The 18,456-nt window shown below is 51.4% G+C and overlaps 1 protein-coding gene across 2 annotated transcripts in view; it reads left to right on the top strand.

The window, feature by feature from the left end:
- The window catches only part of PRRX2 (paired related homeobox 2), a 110,255-nt gene that overhangs the window by 70,855 nt on the left and 20,944 nt on the right, over positions 1-18,456 (top strand). For both annotated transcript variants that reach the window (XR_013594634.1, XM_078641548.1), the window contains exons 2-3: positions 7,177-7,364; positions 16,499-16,677. Coding sequence is in view for 1 of the 2 variants with exons in the window: in XM_078641548.1 (XP_078497674.1) it covers positions 7,177-7,364; positions 16,499-16,677 (367 nt within the window). In the remaining variant the exon portion in view is untranslated. The remainder of the gene's footprint in view (positions 1-7,176; positions 7,365-16,498; positions 16,678-18,456) is intronic.

The raw sequence follows: 18,456 nt of genomic DNA, 5'->3' as shown, positions 1-18,456 counted from the left end.
CCATCTCTACTGAATAAATACTTCATTAACCCCTAGCATGCTTACGACCAGCTCAGCTCGTCATGAGACACAGTGGAGCTGTGCTCCTGACGAGCTGAGCTCATCATAACTGCCGTGGAATGCCCATGCGGGGCTAATTCCCCGCCTGTGCGGGTGTTCTATGGGAGTGGGCGGGCTCATCATGAGCACAGCTCCACTGTGCAGCATGACGAGCTGGGCTCGTCACGAGCACCGTGGCGCCGCGCGCGGCCCCCACCCCTGCACCGCGGAGGAATTATCTCCGTGTGGAAGGGGTTAAGGGTCTCTTGTAGAAAGGGGTCTAGGGTTGCAAACCCTCAGATTCAGTAGGCCTGCTCCTTTGCGGCCACTAAAGCACTTTTTGAAATGTATTAAACCAAATAACAATTTGGAAAAGGTTTTGATTTCGAACTTTTCAGTTTTTTTTTAAACCCATCCTTCCTTTAGGGAAAATGGGCTGCATTTTTTTCAAGTTTGCTTTATTTAAAAGCAATCACAGACACTGTGGTCTAATGGCCCCAGCAGGCCACCATCCCTGTGATTGCCACCAATCGTAATGGCTCACAATTTGCGACCTATCTCATGAATATTGATGAGGTAGGTCAAATTGCAACCCACGATGGTTCTGTAGTTTGTGAACCAACATGATATTATTACATAGGACGTTTCACAAAATGCAAATTTATTTGGTAAAAGTCGATGCGCAAATTGCTACCCATTATACTAAATGCATTCTTTATACGTCAGGCCCGGTATTCTTGACTTAAACAGCGAATCCTAAGACATTACTATTTAAGACACCGGACTCATGGTATATATTATTTTCCGATGTCTAAATAATGAATCTGTATTATTGTCTATGTAGGAATCAGAAAATGTACTTTTTGGGTCGAGCTATCGAGACCTCTTGTATATACCTTAGTATATACTTATATGTGTATGCACTTTATGGGCTCTGGAGATCAGCCCTAGGACTTGTCTGCTTCCGCTTCTGGACTTTTTTTTCTGATCAACTGCCCTTATTGAACTATCTTGATAGAAAACGACCAGTAGAGGTCAGTAAAATACCAGAATAGCTTTCTGCTGAGTGACTTTAAAAAAAAAAGAAATTCTGGCAACTGCCTCTATTTAACTTTCTTTATAGAAACGACCAGCAGAGGTCAGTAAAATACCAGAATCACTTTAGCATTCTCTAGATTCCAGTCCATAGAAATTGTCTCCCACGAGCAGCAGTAGATAATATTTTTTTCCAATCTTGTATTTTCAGTGCTATGACCACCGAAGGCCCTGATTTTATATTAAAAAGAGCTTTGGACTTAACCATTTCCCACTGAAAGGCAATATTTCTCTCCATGTGTTCCCATATCTGGCGTGTCCTGCAGTTTGGTGCTTACTTTCCCCTTATCTTAAAGTACAGTAGATGTTTCAGAACCCAGGCTATTGTGCTGCATAGCTAAATACATTTAAGGTCCCAAAGGCGAGACCGATTGCATTGCAAATGCTTGTTTGTACAAGTCACTAAACACCACACTGTCCAGGGCCACTTTGTTAACTCGTCTTTTACTGTAACGTGGGACTGCAGCCCCGACACCACCTGTCAGGAGAGCCTCAGGCGTCTGCCCCCTGCTGGTGATGGCGGCATGGGGCATCAGGAGAGCTCAGGCGTCTGCCCCCTGCTGGTGATGGCGGCATGGAGCGTCAGGAGAGCCTCCGGCGTCTGCCCCCTGCTGGTGATGGCGGCATGGGGCATCAGGAGAGCTCAGGCGTCTGCCCCCTGCTGGTGATGGCGGCATGGGGCATCAGGAGAGCTCAGGCGTCTGCCCCCTGCTGGTGATGGCGGCATGGGGCGTCAGGAGAGGCTCAGGTGTCTGCCCCCTGCTGGTGATGGCGGCATGGGGCATCAGGAGAGCTCAGGCGTCTGCCCCCTGCTGGTGATGGCGGCATGGGGCATCAGGAGAGCTCAGGCGTCTGCCCCCTGCTGGTGATGGCGGCATGGGGCATCAGGAGAGCTCAGGCGTCTGCCCCCTGCTGGTGATGGCGGCATGGGGCATCAGGAGAGCCTCAGGCGTCTGCCCCCTGCTGGTGATGGCGGCATGGGGCGTCAGGAGTGCCTCAGGCGTCTGCCCCCTGCTGGTGATGGCGCCATGGGGCGTCAGGAGAGCTCAGGCGTCTGCCCCCTGCTGGTGATGGCGGCATGGGGCGTCAGGAGAGGCTCAGCCGTCTGCCCCCTGCTGGTGATGGCGGCATGGGGCATCAGGAGAGCTCAGGCGTCTGCCCCCTGCTGGTGATGGCGGCATGGGGCGTCAGGAGAGCTCAGGCGTCTGCCCCCTGCTGGTGATGGCGGCATGGGGCGTCAGGAGAGCTCAGGCGTCTGCCCCCTGCTGGTGATGGTGGCATAGGGGCGTCCGGAGAGCTCAGGCGTCTGCCCCCTGCTGGTGATGGCGGCATGGGGCGTCAGGAGAGCTCAGGTGTCTGCCCCCTGCTGGTGATGATGACAAGGGGCATCAGGAGTGCCTCAGCCGTCTGCCCCCTGCTGGTGATGGCGGCATGGGGCATCAGGAGAGCTCAGGCGTCTGCCCCCTGCTGGTGATGACGACAAGGGGCGTCAGGAGAGCTCCGGCATCTGCCCCTTGCTGGTGATGGCGGCATGGGGCATCAGGAGAGCTCAGGCGTCTGCCCCCTGCTGGTGATGGCGGCATGGAGCGTCAGGAGAGCCTCCGGCGTCTGCCCCCTGCTGGTGATGGCGGCATGGGGCATCAGGAGAGCTCAGGCGTCTGCCCCCTGCTGGTGATGGCGGCATGGGGCGTCAGGAGAGCTCAGGTGTCTGCCCCCTGCTGGTGATGATGACAAGGGGCATCAGGAGTGCCTCAGCCGTCTGCCCCCTGCTGGTGATGGCGGCATGGGGCATCAGGAGAGCTCAGCCGTCTGCCCCCTGCTGGTGATGACGACAAGGGGCGTCAGGAGAGCTCAGGCGTCTGCCCCCTTGCTGGTGATGGCGGCATGGGGCATCAGGAGAGCTCAGGCGTCTGCCCCCTGCTGGTGATGGTGGCATAGGGGCGTCCGGAGAGCTCAGGCGTCTGCCCCCTGCTGGTGATGGCGGCATGGGGCGTCAGGAGAGCTCAGGTGTCTGCCCCCTGCTGGTGATGATGACAAGGGGCGTCAGGAGTGCCTCAGCCGTCTGCCCCCTGCTGGTGATGGCGGCATGGGGCATCAGGAGAGCTCAGGCGTCTGCCCCTGCTGGTGATGGCGGCATGGGGCGTCAGGAGAGCTCAGGCGTCTGCCCCCTGCTGGTGATGGCGGCATGGGGCATCAGGAGAGGCTCAGGCGTCTGCCCCCTGCTGGTGATGGCGGCATGGGGCGTCAGGAGTGCCTCAGGCATCTGCCCCTGCTGGTGATGGCTGCATGGGGCGTCAGGGGAGCCTCAGGTGTCTGCCCCCTGCTGGTGATGGCGGCATGGGGCGTCAGAAGTGCCTCAGCCGTCTGCCCCCTGCTGGTGATGGTGGCATGGGGCGTCAGGAGGGCCTCAGCCGTCTGCCCCCTGCTGGTGATGGTGGCATGGGGCGTCAGGAGAGCTCAGGTGTCTGCCCCCTGCTGGTGATGGCGGCATGGGGCATCAGGAGAGCTCAGGCGTCTGCCCCCTGCTGGTGATGGCGGCATGGGGCGTCAGGAGAGCTCAGGCGTCTGCCCCCTGCTGGTGATGGTGGCATGGGGCGTCAGGAGGGCCTCAGCCGTCTGCCCCCTGCTGGTGATGGTGGCATGGGGCGTCAGGAGTGCCTCAGGCGTCTGCCCCCTGCTGGTGATGGTGGCATGGGGCGTCAGGAGAGCTCAGGCGTCTGCCCCCTGCTGGTGATGGTGGCATGGGGCGTCAGGAGTGCCTCAGGCGTCTGCCCCCTGCTGGTGATGGTGGCATGGGGCGTCAGGAGTGCCTCAGGCGTCTGCCCCCTGCTGGTGATGGTGGCATGGGGCGTCAGGAGAGCTCAGGCGTCTGCCCCCTGCTGGTGATGGCGGCATGGGGCGTCAGGAGAGCTCAGGCGTCTGCCCCCTGCTGGTGATGGTGGCATGGGGCGTCAGGAGTGCCTCAGGCGTCTGCCCCCTGCTGGTGATGGTGGCATGGGGCGTCAGGAGTGCCTCAGGCGTCTGCCCCCTGCTGGTGATGGCGGCATGGGGCGTCAGGAGTGCCTCAGGCGTCTGCCCCCTGCTGGTGATGGTGGCATGGGGCCTGGAGGGAATCAGGAGGAAACAGACACACGGAACGAGGTGCTCCTGACTGTGGGTGTAAGAGGGAAGTGTGGGTTCAACAAGACCCCTTGGAGCTGTGAGGGGGGGTCCCTCAGCTGTGATGGGCTTGAAGGGAGCTGGGAGGGTCGCTAGGCTGCGAAGAGCTTTACATCAATGTGAGCATCTCTCAAGGCTATGTGTGAGCCGGGAGGGTCCCCAACCTGTGAGGGGGTTTCATTGTATGTTTGGACCCCTCGGAGCAGTGAGAGTGGTGAGAGCATCTCTAGACATTCCCCTGTATGTGAGGACTTCTAGCTGCGAAGGGGGTGTGAGGGGCTATACTAATTCAACACCAATCCTTATGGGTTTCGGAACAGGGTGCTACTAACCAATAAAGCACTTCAAAATCCTATCAGGGGTAGCAAGCGCTATATAAATGCAAACCTCTTTTCCCTCTTCTATCCCACCGCTACCCTTCTGAATCCAAATATTTGACTAACCTATCAACCACTTAAATTACTTTCATATTTTACTATACTAATTCAACACTAATCCTTTATGGGATTTGGAGTAGCGTGCCACTCACCGAAAAAGCACTTTGAAGCCTCGTCAGGGGTAGTAAGCGCTATATAAGTGCATTTACAATACAATTACAATACAAAACCCTGTATGTTAGGTCCCCTTATAGCTGTGAGGGGGCTGTGAAGGGCTTTCCCCTGTATGTTAGGACCACTCGTAGCTGTGAGGGGGTTGTGAAGGGCTTTCCACTGTATTTTAGGTCCCCTCTGAGCTGTGATGGAGCTGCGCTGGAGAGCAGTGAAATGACTCAGGCAAAGGTGAACCCACTGGGACCAAATCCTCCACCAAGAAAGCTGGAGATGGCACTGTCGTCGAGGCGATGCCGAGCCGATGTCGGAGACCTCCAAAAAGGCCCCGACTGGCGGAGTGGAGCAAGCATCAGCGACCTCTGAAAAGGCGTCGACCGCCCGAGACGAGCCGACGAACTCCGAAAAGGTTTTGACCCCTCGAGTGTAGCCGGCGACGGTGACCTCCGAAGAGTCCCGACTCGCCAAGTCGAGCCGGCGTCTGCGACCTCCGAAAAGGCCTTGACTCCTCGAGTCGAGCCAGCGTCTGTGACCTTCGAAAAGGCCTTGACCCCTCGAGTCGAGCCGGCAACCTCCACAAAGGCCTCGACTCTTCGAGTGGAGCCGGCATCGGAGACCTCCGAAAAGGCCGCGACTCCTCACCGGCGTCGGGGACCTCCAAAAAGGTCCCAACCGTCCGAGTCGAGCCGGCGCCGGCGACCTCCGAAAAGGCCTCGACTGCTCGGAGTCAGACTGGCGGTGACTCACCATTCCCTGAGGAGGAAACCTGCCAGTAGAGAGTACGCCGAAGCGGTTGTTGTGCACCGCACCGCAGCCACCTCCAGCGATGCCGCAGGGAGCCTCGGAAGGCTGTGCAACGGCGCTTTGGAAGGGCCAGATGTCGTGGGATGCCCCTCGGGGTCCCGACGTTGCGGCAACTCTGGTGTCGGAGTCAAGGCACTCGGTTGGAGCCAAGGGTAAACCCGATGACGGCGTCCTAACCTGAGTCCCTACCCACCCTGTGGGGCCCGGAGGCGCGCGAGGGAGGGGGGGCAATGCTTACCTGAGGTAGGCGAATTACGCCCAAGGTTCCAGGACCAACCACGAACAAGAACGTCCTCCTGTGAGGACTGGCGCCGCGTGGACGACTCCACTGGAGAAGGAGACCTGCGTAGCGATGGTCCGTTCGGGACATCTGGGTAGACAGCAGCTTCATGCGGCGTTCCCACAGAGATTGCGGCCGCAGTTGGCGACAAACGTCGCACTCCACAGAGTCATGGTGTTCTCCCAAGCACCATATACAGATTCCGTGAGGGTCCGTCGCTACAGGTCCGGCACGGTTTGAAGCCCACAAAGGGCATTGAACACACTGTTCCTGGACGTGCAGGTGTCGAAAATGCCAGTAATAAACAATAACAGGAACGAGGTATTACTTTACCGGATCCGCGTTAGGACGTGGAAAAAAATAAAACTGACGTCAGCCCACCGAGAGTGGCTTATATGGCTGACGTCATTTCTGTGGACGATGTCAGGACGGAACCGGGCGACGCCACATTCCAGGCATGCAGAGGTATTGCTGGGGAAAAAAGATTTTACGGATCCAGTCGGATGCCTGGGGAGATATTCTAAGTTAAGGAATCTGCGGCTAGTCTGTGTCTCTACCAGATATATCGTTACCGAAGGTAAGTAACTCTTCGTCTGTATTTCTGTGGCTCTGTGTGGTTGTGTGTGTGTGTGTGTGCACGTGTGAGAGACATATCTCTATGTGGGACTGCATTGTGATTCTGTGTGTGTCAGGGTAAATCAGTGTGTTTTGTGTGTGTGCTGTCCTCTCTTTAAAGTGCAGGGCGGCAGCCACCCGCACTATGAAACATGGAGGGGTTTGTAAGCAGCCGCTGCGTATTTCACTGAATGCACAACCGCAGGTTAGTGGCTGCCAGGGAACAGCGCAATGATTGTGATAGCGCTCCAGGCTGCCCGGGAGCAGCGCAATGATTGTGACAGCGTCCGCGGTCCCTGTTTGTGCCAATGCACTTGCTTAAAGGTGCGCAGTGGTGCATACAGGGACAGTGCTACCCTTACATAACATGGGCCCAGGTCTCACAAATCAGACCCAAAACACACCCTACTCTCTACCTCCATCCCGGCGCCATTATGGGACATGGTAAATAATTGTGTTATTTATCGCTGCTACAAGCTCTGGGCATGGGTTCTGTGGGACCACTCAATATCACGCTATAAATCTCAACAAAGCGAGCAGAGAGTAAGTGTGCTGGACAGTAGTAATGTATGCATTGTGTATGTCTACAAGAGGGGCGGAACTGTGTTTAATACTCTCTCGGTTCTTCTGCCTCAGACGAAGCTCTCAGCCCGCAGCACAGCAAGGCCAAGCGGAAGAAGAAACAGCAGCGGCGGAACCGAACCACCTTCAACAGCAGCCAGCTGCAGGCGCTAGAGAGGGTCTTCGAGAGGACGCACTACCCCGACGCCTTCGTCCGGGAGGAGCTGGCGCGGAGGGTCACCCTCAGCGAGGCCAGAGTACAGGTGAGCATCGCGCCCAGGTGTCCTGTGGGTTTGAGCTTGGCCTTGAACCACGACCGTACAGGCAATTATATGTGTGCAATAGGGGTGGTGTGTAGACGTAAGCAAGGAAGTGGTAAGCCCACAGAGCGGAAAGTTTCTTTTTGAGGTGTTGGTATTGATTGAGCCAAATTGTATGTATGTATGTATTTGAGCTTGTAAAGCGCACTGCTACCCGTCCGTAGGTTTCCTGTCGCTGTATAACTCTGGGGAACCCGTCCTGGCTTTCCCTGTGGGATGGTCCCTGCTGGGAGTCCCCAAGGTGGAGCCAGGCATCCCCGGCGTTGATGGGGCCGTTGTGGAGATTAGGCAAGCTAATGCCCAGAGTTGCCGAGTGGAGCCCCTGATTAGAGTAAGCACCGACGTGAGAATTATCGAGTCCGCTGACCCAAGTCCACGACCCTGCCGCGTCGGGAATTGAACCCTGGTCCCGGGCCGACTTCTGCTCCCGGGTCTGCCGCCTCTAACCAGTGAGCCACACCACTCCACAAATTCTGCCTGCTGAAAGTTGTCGAGGGGAAGAAACACTTCAAAATTCTACTTACAATGTAGTTATGCTGTAAAGGCCACAGTCTCCAAGTTCTAGTTTATGGGTTTTATTATAAGGCCAAAAATAGTTGAATATAAACACACCTTAGTATTAACGAATATACAGCCTGATTCATCAAGCCGAAATCGGCTCGCAAAGGGCCAGATTCTGAGAATCTGGCCCTTTGCGAGCGCTATTTTTGCATTTGGGATTCATCATCCCAAATGCAAAAATCGGTAATAGCGATTTCGCTATTTTGCGAGGAATTACATTTAAGGAATCTCTATTTGAGATTCCTTAAATGCAATTCATCATCCATTTAAAAATTGCGAATTCGCAATTTCGGCCCGCTATTTACCGCGAGGTCAAACCTTGTGGTAAATAGCGAAAACTTAGAAAAATGCTTTTAAAAGCATTTTTCTAAGTTGCATGTTGCACACACACATGTCCTTTGGACATGTGTGTGCGCAACACCTGCTTCAATTTGCATGTAAGGGGTGCTACAGGGTGTCCTTTGGACACCCCTGGCACCCTTTAAATCGCTATCTTATTTGCGATTAGCTAATTGCTAATCGCAAATAAGGAATAACTCCCCATTCATTCCTATGGGCCTTTTGGCCCATAGAAATGAATGGGGAGTTATTCCTTATTAGCGATTAGCAATTAGCTAATCGCAAATAAGGAACATGTAGGAATTGCAATATTTATTGCAATTCCTACATGAATCCCGTTTTGCAAGTCCTTAATAGCGATTCGTTATGAATCGCTATTAGGGGCTCGCAAAACGGGAGAATGATGAATCAGGCTGATAGATACAGGAAAATTAATACAGAGCCAAATCTACGCATATAACTGTTTCAGCATAGGAGACACAGAATAAACTCCAAGACTAGTACCCAACCCAAGATGGAGGCGGAATCTAAATCCCTTTTCATTAGGAAGGGAAGCATAAATTGCCTTTCCCTTCCCTACTCTCTTTGAAGATGTTTCTGGCTGGTTCCCCTATCTTATTTCCCAAAGGTGTCAACACGTGTAGACTTCCTTAGAAGTACTCACGTCAAATGGGTCAAATAGCGTAAAGCTATGTAGCTCGCTCTTAAGATGCTCCTTTTCTTCCGAAAATCTGGAAAACTGATTTTCTGTCCCTTCGCACAATACAAAAAGGATAAATTTAGCTCCCTCCTAAATGTGTCAGGTGACAAATTATTTAACTTTTTCAGCACTGCGGTGGTTTTCCATGACTTCTTTAATTTAATCTTCCTCGCTTCTTTGTGACCCTGGAGTGTAGATAGGCCAGGCACAGACGATATCCTCCCCTCTCGCTTCTCAGACTGTTCAAACACTTTCCAGTTATCTCCTTAAACTAAAATAATGATGGTAAATTCTTTATACCTGCAATGGGATGAGAGGATACTGGTCTGGCACACACAAAGATACATTTAATCATTTCTTCAGCAGCTGAAATCTTTAGAAACCGTAAACAGTTTCTAAGTCTGGGACATTACAATGAGTGTAATATCATTCTGCATATATGCATATAGAAATGATGGTGTCTTTTAACACATACAAATCCTACTTAAAGATATACATTATGATTCTGTGTTTACTATGTTGACTAAATGCATTTGATAAATATGAAACACTACACATCATGCTAACATATGGATGCATGCTTTAACCTATGTGTTTAATGCACCCCTACAATATAGAGTGCTGAATTCGCTCTATCAGTATTTGTTCAGACTGCGTGCCACAAGGTATCTTCAGCCATTTGGCATCTCTTGCACATGAGCACTCTTTCTACTTACCATGAGTTCCACTTATACACTACTACCATTCCTACCAGGAAATATCTCCTAATGTTGAGAGTATGTTGGTCTTGGCTTTTCAGTTCATACAAGGAGGGAACTCAAGGTATTGATATCTGCTACAGACTGGCTTTTCCTCCTTCCTATCATATGGTATCTCAAGAGGTTGACAGACTGGCCCAGGGCCCCAGCCTCCCAGGGGCCCCTGATAGAGCCAGCCCTGTTCTGCAGAGAGTCTTTCCCTGATGACTGTGAAAAATGTGATTGTTTTAAATACCGTTTTTCCTTTAATTTATTTTTAATGTGGGTGATGTTCGAGAGCCTATTACGGACATTTTCCAGAGAAATGTTTTTATGTTTGATGCAACATTCATAGAAAAGATTCTTTTAGAACAAAACAAAACAGGAGCTCACATTTGAGAAATGGGGTGGGGGGGGGGGGTCACAGAGATTTTTTGCAGTAATAAAACTGAGCTGCTGCGGTTTCACAATATGTAAAGCACGTGTCACTATACCTGAATATTAGATATAAACACATTTAGAGCAGCTGCAGTTCCTTGACAGAAGTCGATAACTTATGAGATCCCTTTGTAAGAACAAGAACTCGGTGTGGGAGGCACGGATGTATGACATTACAACGCATGCTTTTACCACGAATGCCTTTACAACGCAGTATTTACAACGCATGCCTTTACAACACATAGCGCTTTGGGGTGCTGGATAGTGAATAGTTTAATTTACTAGTCTAACTCCAGTCCCCGTGGATAGTAGGGAAGGTGTTGGATAGTAAATTAAATCTATTCCCTATCCTAGAGCGCCCCCCAGCGCAATGCGTTGTAATGGTTTGCGTTGTTGCGTCGTAAAGGCACTGCGTGGTAAAAGTTGCGTTGTAAAGGATGTTTCCCGGGAGACACCTGCTTCCCCCGGCCAGCTACACACTTCAGAGCAGCCTCAACACAGGGTGGAGGGATACAGAGCCTCAGACCTCGGCACACGGTGTAGGGATACAGGGGAGAAGCCTCAGCACATGGCGGAGGGATACACAGCCTCAGCACACGGTGGAGGGATACAGAGCCTCAGGAAATGGCGGAGGGATACAGAGGAGAAGCCTCAGCACATGGTGGAGGGATACAGAGCCTCAGGAAATGGCGGAGGGATACAGAGGAGAAGCCTCAGCACATGGTGGAGGGATACAGAGCCTCAGGAAATGGCGGAGGGATACAGAGGAGAAGCCTCAGCACATGGTGGAGGGATACAGAGCCTCAGGAAATGGCGGAGGGATACAGAGGAGAAGCCTCAGCACATGGTGGAGGGATACAGAGCCTCAGACCTTAGCACATGGTCGAGGGATAAAGAGGAGAAGCCTCAGCACATGGCGGAGGGATACAGAGCCTCAGACCTCAGTACATAGTGGAGGGATACAGTGCATGAGGCCCCAGGGCACGGATTGGCTCTTACCTGTGAGGGCAGAATAGAGACACTTTCTGCCAAGGAAGAAGTTGCAGTTTTGGTGCCGTCTACCCCCCTGTTGGCACTGTGCTATGACTTGGGCTTGTGCTCGGTTTATGTGTGTGTCTCGTGGCTGTAGGACGTGATGTCATCTGTTGTGCTTGTGCTGCAAGTGTGCTCGTGCTGGTCCTGCAGGATGTGACGCCACCTGTTGTGCTCGTGCTAGTCCTGAGAAGTGTCTGGTGTGAGTTGGTGAATGTTGTGGTTGAAATACAAGGGGCTGGTCGGCGAGAAACAGTGAAGGCGACGAGTTGTGAGAATGGACTGGGAAGTGGTCCGCGTGGCGAGGTCAGAATACACCGCAGCCTCACCCCCGTCACTGGGCACGGGCACCCCTGGGCCCCAGGGCTCCCTCTCACCCCCGTCACCGTGCACGGGCACCCCTGGGTCCCTGGGCTCCTTCTTGCCCCCTCGAGCCTGTCTTTAAACCCACCGCAGGGAAGGCTTTTTATATGCTGTAAATATAATGATAAGCAGTCTTTGTATTCTAAGGATCTTTGAGGGGCAGGTTGGCCCAAGCCACCGCCTGGACTCAACCTCATGATCAGTTTTTATAACCACGCAACTTTGGGAGGAAACGAGCCTCTTGTGTAAGAGACAGGTGAGGAGACATGCCGGGAGCTGAGAGACACACATCAAGCAAGACATGCCAGGAGCTGAGAGAGACATTTCATGTAAGACCTTTCAGAATCAGTGTAGCAACTGGGGTCACCAGTTCTCCGGGGGGTAGCCTGGCACGAGCAGGTAGGCACCCGAAAGCTTAGGTGTAAATTGGCCATACAGCACACACAACCACTGAGACAGGTACCACACACAATGACTGAGACCACAAGAGTGAAATGGATTAAACTAGGTACTTTTATCTAGAATAAGGTCACGGTTGATAGTTCATTCGGAGTAATCAAGGTAGCATTAACTCCATTCACATTTCCTTAAAAGAGCACTCAGCCATAAATATATAAATAAATAAATATTCAATATTCAATAACTATAGGCCTGGCTTCAGCCTTGCTCCTAGTCAGCACCTGCAAGGAATTCCTTATAGAGACATTTGAGTAACATTTCAGTTAGTAAAGCATTTAGTCAGCATGAAGGTCAGTCAGGGGAGGTGCTCTTCTCAGGCCTCCCTCCGGCCCCAGGCTAGCTCCACTGACTCTCTCCTTTGGATCGCGGCACCTGGAGGATGTGGAGCCGGCCGCCAATAGCAGCGCAGCCGGCTAGGGGCGCGAACTCGCGGACCAATCCACAGTGCGGGCAAGGTGGGGGCGTGGCCAGTGACACGCCGGCGTTCCCCCCACCACGTGACGAGGGTGATGCAGGCTTCACCCCAGCGAGGCCTACCGCGGCCTGACGAGATTTTGCGGCGACCCTTTCTTGGCTCAGGGGGCCACTGAGGGGCTGCAGTTGGAAGCGACAGGCTCACCGGGGAAGTGCCAAGGCTGCTACGGGGTCCGACGGCCTTTGGTGTGCGGCGGGGCCGCGTCAGCACGGCGAGGGCTGTGGCGGTGAGTTGGCCTGCTAGCGCTTCCCTGAGGCAGCACGGGGACGAGGTAGAGCTCCGGGTCACACAGCGCTCTTCTCAAGCAGCGCTTCACAGGAGCACACAGCGCCTGATGACCCTCTAGCGCTACAAACTAAACAAAATTAGGCAGTTCAGGAGCTAGCGCTCAGCCATAGCGCTCCGGGGCATCAATGGTCTCTGAAATGTCAGCGCTTCTCAGGGGGGGCACAGTAGGAGGGCGCTGGGCAGATAGGTCAGTTCAATTTCAGTCAAGGCAGGACAGGCCACATGACAGTGGCGAAACAGCAAAGGGGGCCCAGATGGAGACAGGGAGTGCAGGGGGGTGACACAGCGCCAATACCTGGTTGATCCCCCAACAGTCCTGTGGGTAGGTAGAAGGTCTTCTTGGCGCTAGATGGTTCCTCCGCCCTTTGTAGAGAACAGACTCTTGGTCTCTTGAGGAGGGGGGGTTGAGTTGAAGGCTTTCCTCAGCAGGTCACTTCAGGTGGTCCCTGGGTTCCCCTCCTGCCGGGCCAGATCAGTGGGCTAGTTCAGTGTTCCTCACGCAGCTTGGTGGGCAGCGCCTATACCCTGTCACCCCTAGTGGTATAGGTTCCTGACTAGGCCCTACCGCCTAAGTCTCCTGCGTAGGGTACCCCAGGTCAGTGATGCCCAAACTGACTGGAAAGTTTCACTCCCTTTTCTTTTATAGTCCCATGTCAGGTGACCACTCTCTAAGATGGCAGTTGGTGACCACTCCCCTATTCCGGAAGGTTCCAGTAGCTTCCTCACACTAGCTATGGGTAGAGAAGGCAGGCTCGTGCCGCATCATTGTTTAGGGGTTCCAGCCAGCTCCTGGCTACTAAAGTGTGTCTAAAAAGACCACGCTACAGTAGCAGGGGTCAGGGGCAGCCATATTGGGGGAAGAAAGCACCTGCACCTTAGCATTGATTAGCAGTGCTGAGTCAGAGTTAGGCCTGATAATGAGCAGTGCTGAGTCAGAGTAGGCCTGAAAATGAGCAGTGCTGAGTCAGATTTAGGCCCGATAATGAGCGGTGCAGAGTCAGATTTAGGCCTCATAAAGAGCAGTGCTGAGTCAGAGTTAGGCCTGATAATGAGCAGTGCTGAGTCAGAGTAGGCCTGAAAATGAGCAGTGCTGAGTCAGATTTAGGCCCGATAATGAGCGGTGCAGAGTCAGATTTAGGCCTCATAATGAGCAGTGCTGAGTCAGAGTTAGGCCTGATAATGAGCAGTGCTGAGTCAGAGTAGGCCTGAAAATGAGCAGTGCTGAGTCAGATTTAGGCCCGATAATGAGCGGTGCAGAGTCAGATTTAGGCCTCATAATGAGCAGTGCTGAGTCAGAGTTAGGCCTCATAATGAGCAGTGCTGAGTCAGAGTTAGGCCTGATAATGAGCAGTGCTGAGTCAGAGTTAGGCCTGATAATGAGCAGTGCTGAGTCAGAGTAGGCCTGAAAATGAGCAGTGCTGAGTCAGATTTAGGCCCGATAATGAGCGGTGCAGAGTCAGATTTAGGCCTCATAATGAGCAGTGCTGAGTCAGAGTTAGGCCTGATAATGAGCAGTGCTGAGTCAGAGTAGGCCTGAAAATGAGCAGTGCTGAGTCAGATTTAGGCCCGATAATGAGCGGTGCAGAGTCAGATTTAGGCCTCATAATGAGCAGTGCTGAGTCAGAGTTAGGCCTGATAATGAGCAGTGCTGAGTCAGAGTAGGCCTGAAAATGAGCAGTGCTGAGTCAGATTTAGGCCCGATAATGAGCGGTGCAGAGTCAGATTTAGGCCTCATAATGAGCAGTGCTGAGTCAGAGTTAGGCCTCATAATGAGCAGTGCTGAGTCAGAGTTAGGCCTGATAATGAGCAGTGCTGAGTCAGAGTTAGGCCTGATAATGAGCAGTGCTGAGTCAGAGTAGGCCTGAAAATGAGCAGTGCTGAGTCAGATTTAGGCCCGATAATGAGCGGTGCAGAGTCAGATTTAGGCCTGATAATCAGAAGTGCTGAGTCAGAGTTATGGCCCAGGTGGGGCACTGAGGTTAAGAACTGAAGCCCTGAGGTATTTAACTCTTTAATTAAAGTCATTGTCAACTCAATTCCTCTCATTTAAACAAATGGCTGTATTTTTCTATTATCATTTTGGCACCGTGTCTCCAGGCCACTGGGTTCAAGATGCTTACTGTTTGTAACGCGTTACGTTGATATGGGAGAACATTTAAATGATACGTTTTATGGAATCCATATAAACAAAGTTAACTCTTTAGTTTAATTTCCTCCCATTTCAAAGTGTCACATTTACACAAAGCCGACATCTTGTTACCAGTGGCTGGTAGACACAGTGTCATGTTTATAACTGAAACAAACAGCCATTTTTACAAGCGGAAGGAATTGAAAACGCAGAAAAATGTTCCAGAGTATGAAATGTTTTACAGAACATTTTCCAGAACTTTATATTTCTCCCATTTAAAAATGATTGTATGTTTGTGTTATACATGTAACGGTGCCACATATGTCGAAAGGTGGACACTGTGCCACAAGTACATATGACACAGGCTCTCATTCACCCATGCACATGTATCCCATTCATTCGCACATGTTCGTACATCTCAAATGATGACGCCCTCACTGACACACATGGCAGCTCCGTCATACTGCCCCTAGTCACAGTATTTTGTTCAAACAATAGTATCGGGCTCCGTGGACATTAGGCTTAAAGTCAATAAAGCTGGGCGAGGGGGTGTCTGGTAACAGTGCGCGAGTGGCGAAAGGGGACATACATGAGAGGCATTTACACACCCTGGGGTTATAGCAGACGACTAAAAGTGCAATGTGATGGTCGCTGCTTACCATTGTTTACTGTGACTCCCGCCTGCTTCTGTTGGTCCCTCCTCTGGAGCATACCTCTTTACCATTCTTTTGATTGGTTGACTTACATCCTTCCTCGGCTCACTTTCGGAGAACTACTTTTTTCTTTTTGGTTAAGCACTCAGCCAGAGCGCACGTTTTCCACCTCTCTCTGGCGTGTGCTTCTCTCCCCGCCAATTACCCGCACTGCTCTCTGTGTTGCTCTCTTCCGTGAGTGCTGCTTGCTGTCTCTCATGCTTCTTTTCCAAACTCCCTCACCCCACGTTCTATGTTGCTCTGTCCTTCATGGGCCTCTCCCCCACTCGTGTTGCTCTCTCCCTCAAATGCTGCTCACTCTCTTTTACATGATTCTCTCCCACCAAAAACCCACATGCTCCATGTTCTTCTTTATGTTGTGAATTTCTCCCTCTATTGGTCTTTTCCTTGTATGCTGCTTTTTCCCTCCTCCCCCTCTGTTGTCCCTTACATCTTATAGTTTTTTTTTATTTCGTTCTTTTATGCCATCTTGAACTGGTAATACAAAAAAGAAAATGGCACCTGCTTCATTCTGTAGGCGCACACCTACAGAACAACACAACTGGTAACAGGAGTCGCGCTATCAAACCTCTGTTTTAGTTTTGTCACCACATTGCCAAGGGCAATAGCTGCAAAAGGTGAGACCTATTGGCTTTGCCAGTGCTTGTTATAAATTGTAATCTAGATGAGAGGTAGGAAGGGGTCTGTTTTCACATTGGTATTTAGTAGGGGGATATTGCTGAGTGCTACCACTGGGTGGCGCCCCAGGGCGCCTCATAGAAGAGCTGAGTGGAGAACCGCCACTGCTCACACGCTAATGACACGCGTTTACATGTTGCCTTTTTCTTTCTTTTCAAAACGCCAGGTTTGGTTTCAGAACCGAAGGGCCAAGTTCCGGCGCAACGAGCGAGCGATGTTGGCGAGCCGGTCCGCGTCCCTCCTGAAGTCCTACAGCCCGGAGGTGGTGACCGAGCTGCCGGTAGCTCCCCGCCCAGCGGGACACAACTCGGACTACCTGTCCTGGAGCAGCAGCCCCCCCTACAGGTAACGAGCTAGGGCCGCCCCTTTAAAACAGAACCCGATACCTAGCAAATTATATCTACCACCCCTTTGTAGGTAAGTGCAGGTGAAGTACACAAAGACTGACCCCTGTACAGCTCACTACAGCTTTAAAACTCAGGGCTTTGGGCTTCAGGGAACTAGACCTGCACTGCACTTTACGGCCTACCCTGCCCCCCTTACAGTTCACTGCTTCTTAAGGACACTACGTCCGCCTACCACACGATGACTGATAACTGCAGGTTTAGCACACCAGGCCTGACTCCAACCCATAACATCAGTTAAAGCATATGTGATGTTATCTGGTATTTATAAAGGGCACGGCTACTCCCGGGAGTGTGCCGGCGCTAAGTAAAAAGACCATACAGAACTTTCCCCTACAACAGAAATCAAAGCTAGAAGAGCCATGTTTTCAGATTCCTCCTGAAAATAAGGAGGTCCTGTATCTTAATCCTACCCGGGAGAGCGAGGCATGTATGTGTGCCACATGGCACAGGTGTACATGCACAGATGTGCATGTATACAGGAATTCGTTATTTACCATGAATTATTTCATGGTAAATAATGAATTCTTAAGGGCCTGTGGCACTGTTTTCAGTGCCACCTACATCTAGATTTACAGATTCTATAAAATTACCGATTCGGTATTTTACAGAATCGGTAAATTTACCGAATCGATAAATTTTAGACCTCCTACATTTCAATCACCAAATACCGGTCGGTAACGGCCGAAATCGGCCGTTACCGACCGGTATTTGGCGACCTACATCTGGCCCTCTGTCCCTTGCTGCTCTAGAACACCTTAGACCAAGGGGCTGATTTAGAGTTTGGCAAAGAGGGAATGAGTTATTCCTTCAGGGGGATTGACTGACTTAATATTGATCTGGAGTAATGGAAAGGATGAGCGAGCTAGGCGTTGGTGGTATGGTATATGGCATAATACAGTGTGAATAGGATAAAATGAGCTATATACTTAGTCAAGAGTTACTATTGAGTGTATGATCGGGAGTTACAAAATGCACACGGAAGGAGGATTTGAGGACCTCATCCGGGCTCAACATGGGCATAAGAGGGTATTAGATGTACGGATTAAATTTCCGTCTGGAGAAACAGAAGGGATGTATGTGCTGAATTTCGGTGGAAGTATTATAGGGCACATTAGAACGGTGATAAAGGATGTGATACGACTGTTGAGTATGTGAAGGAATCTATTAAGTTTATCTCTTTGGCTACTTGAATAGAGGTAGTGCCCAATTTGAGCACGGCGTCTAAACATAAGTGAAGGTTAACGTACTCAGAGAATGAAACTAAGGTGTGTATTTGACACAGTGGTGGGTATAGGTAGACGTGGGGATGTATGCTTTGGCAAAATGGGATTGTGCTACGGATGTGTAGCTTACGTCAGGTGGCCATATCTCGGCTTATCTTTTATAGTTGGCCAAACCTATCGGGACAAAGAACGACGATATTGAATACTCCCTTAGAAACTTTACCCACGCTGGAGGATCGTGTGGGTCGGATGTATCACCACACGCTAAGTAGGTAATATCAATGGGGACATTATGAACCCCGGGCAACTGTCAGTTTGTGAATATAATGAGAATTAGGCACTCATACTAAATCGAGTTGTTTCTCTTGTTGTTCCTCTTACTTCACAGTAAGCACTCAAAAGAAGCCTACTAAGGTTCGTGTATTACTTTCCCACTTTTAGAACACATTTCGGTGGCAGGGCACTCACGCGTGAAGGATTAAATCTAGGGGGCC

The sequence above is a fragment of the Lissotriton helveticus genome, chromosome 5_1 (genome assembly GCF_964261635.1).
Source record: "Lissotriton helveticus chromosome 5_1, aLisHel1.1, whole genome shotgun sequence".
Taxonomy (NCBI): domain Eukaryota; kingdom Metazoa; phylum Chordata; class Amphibia; order Caudata; family Salamandridae; genus Lissotriton; species Lissotriton helveticus.
Note: the sequence above shows the minus strand (reverse complement) of the source record. Positions and strands in the feature narration are given on the sequence as shown.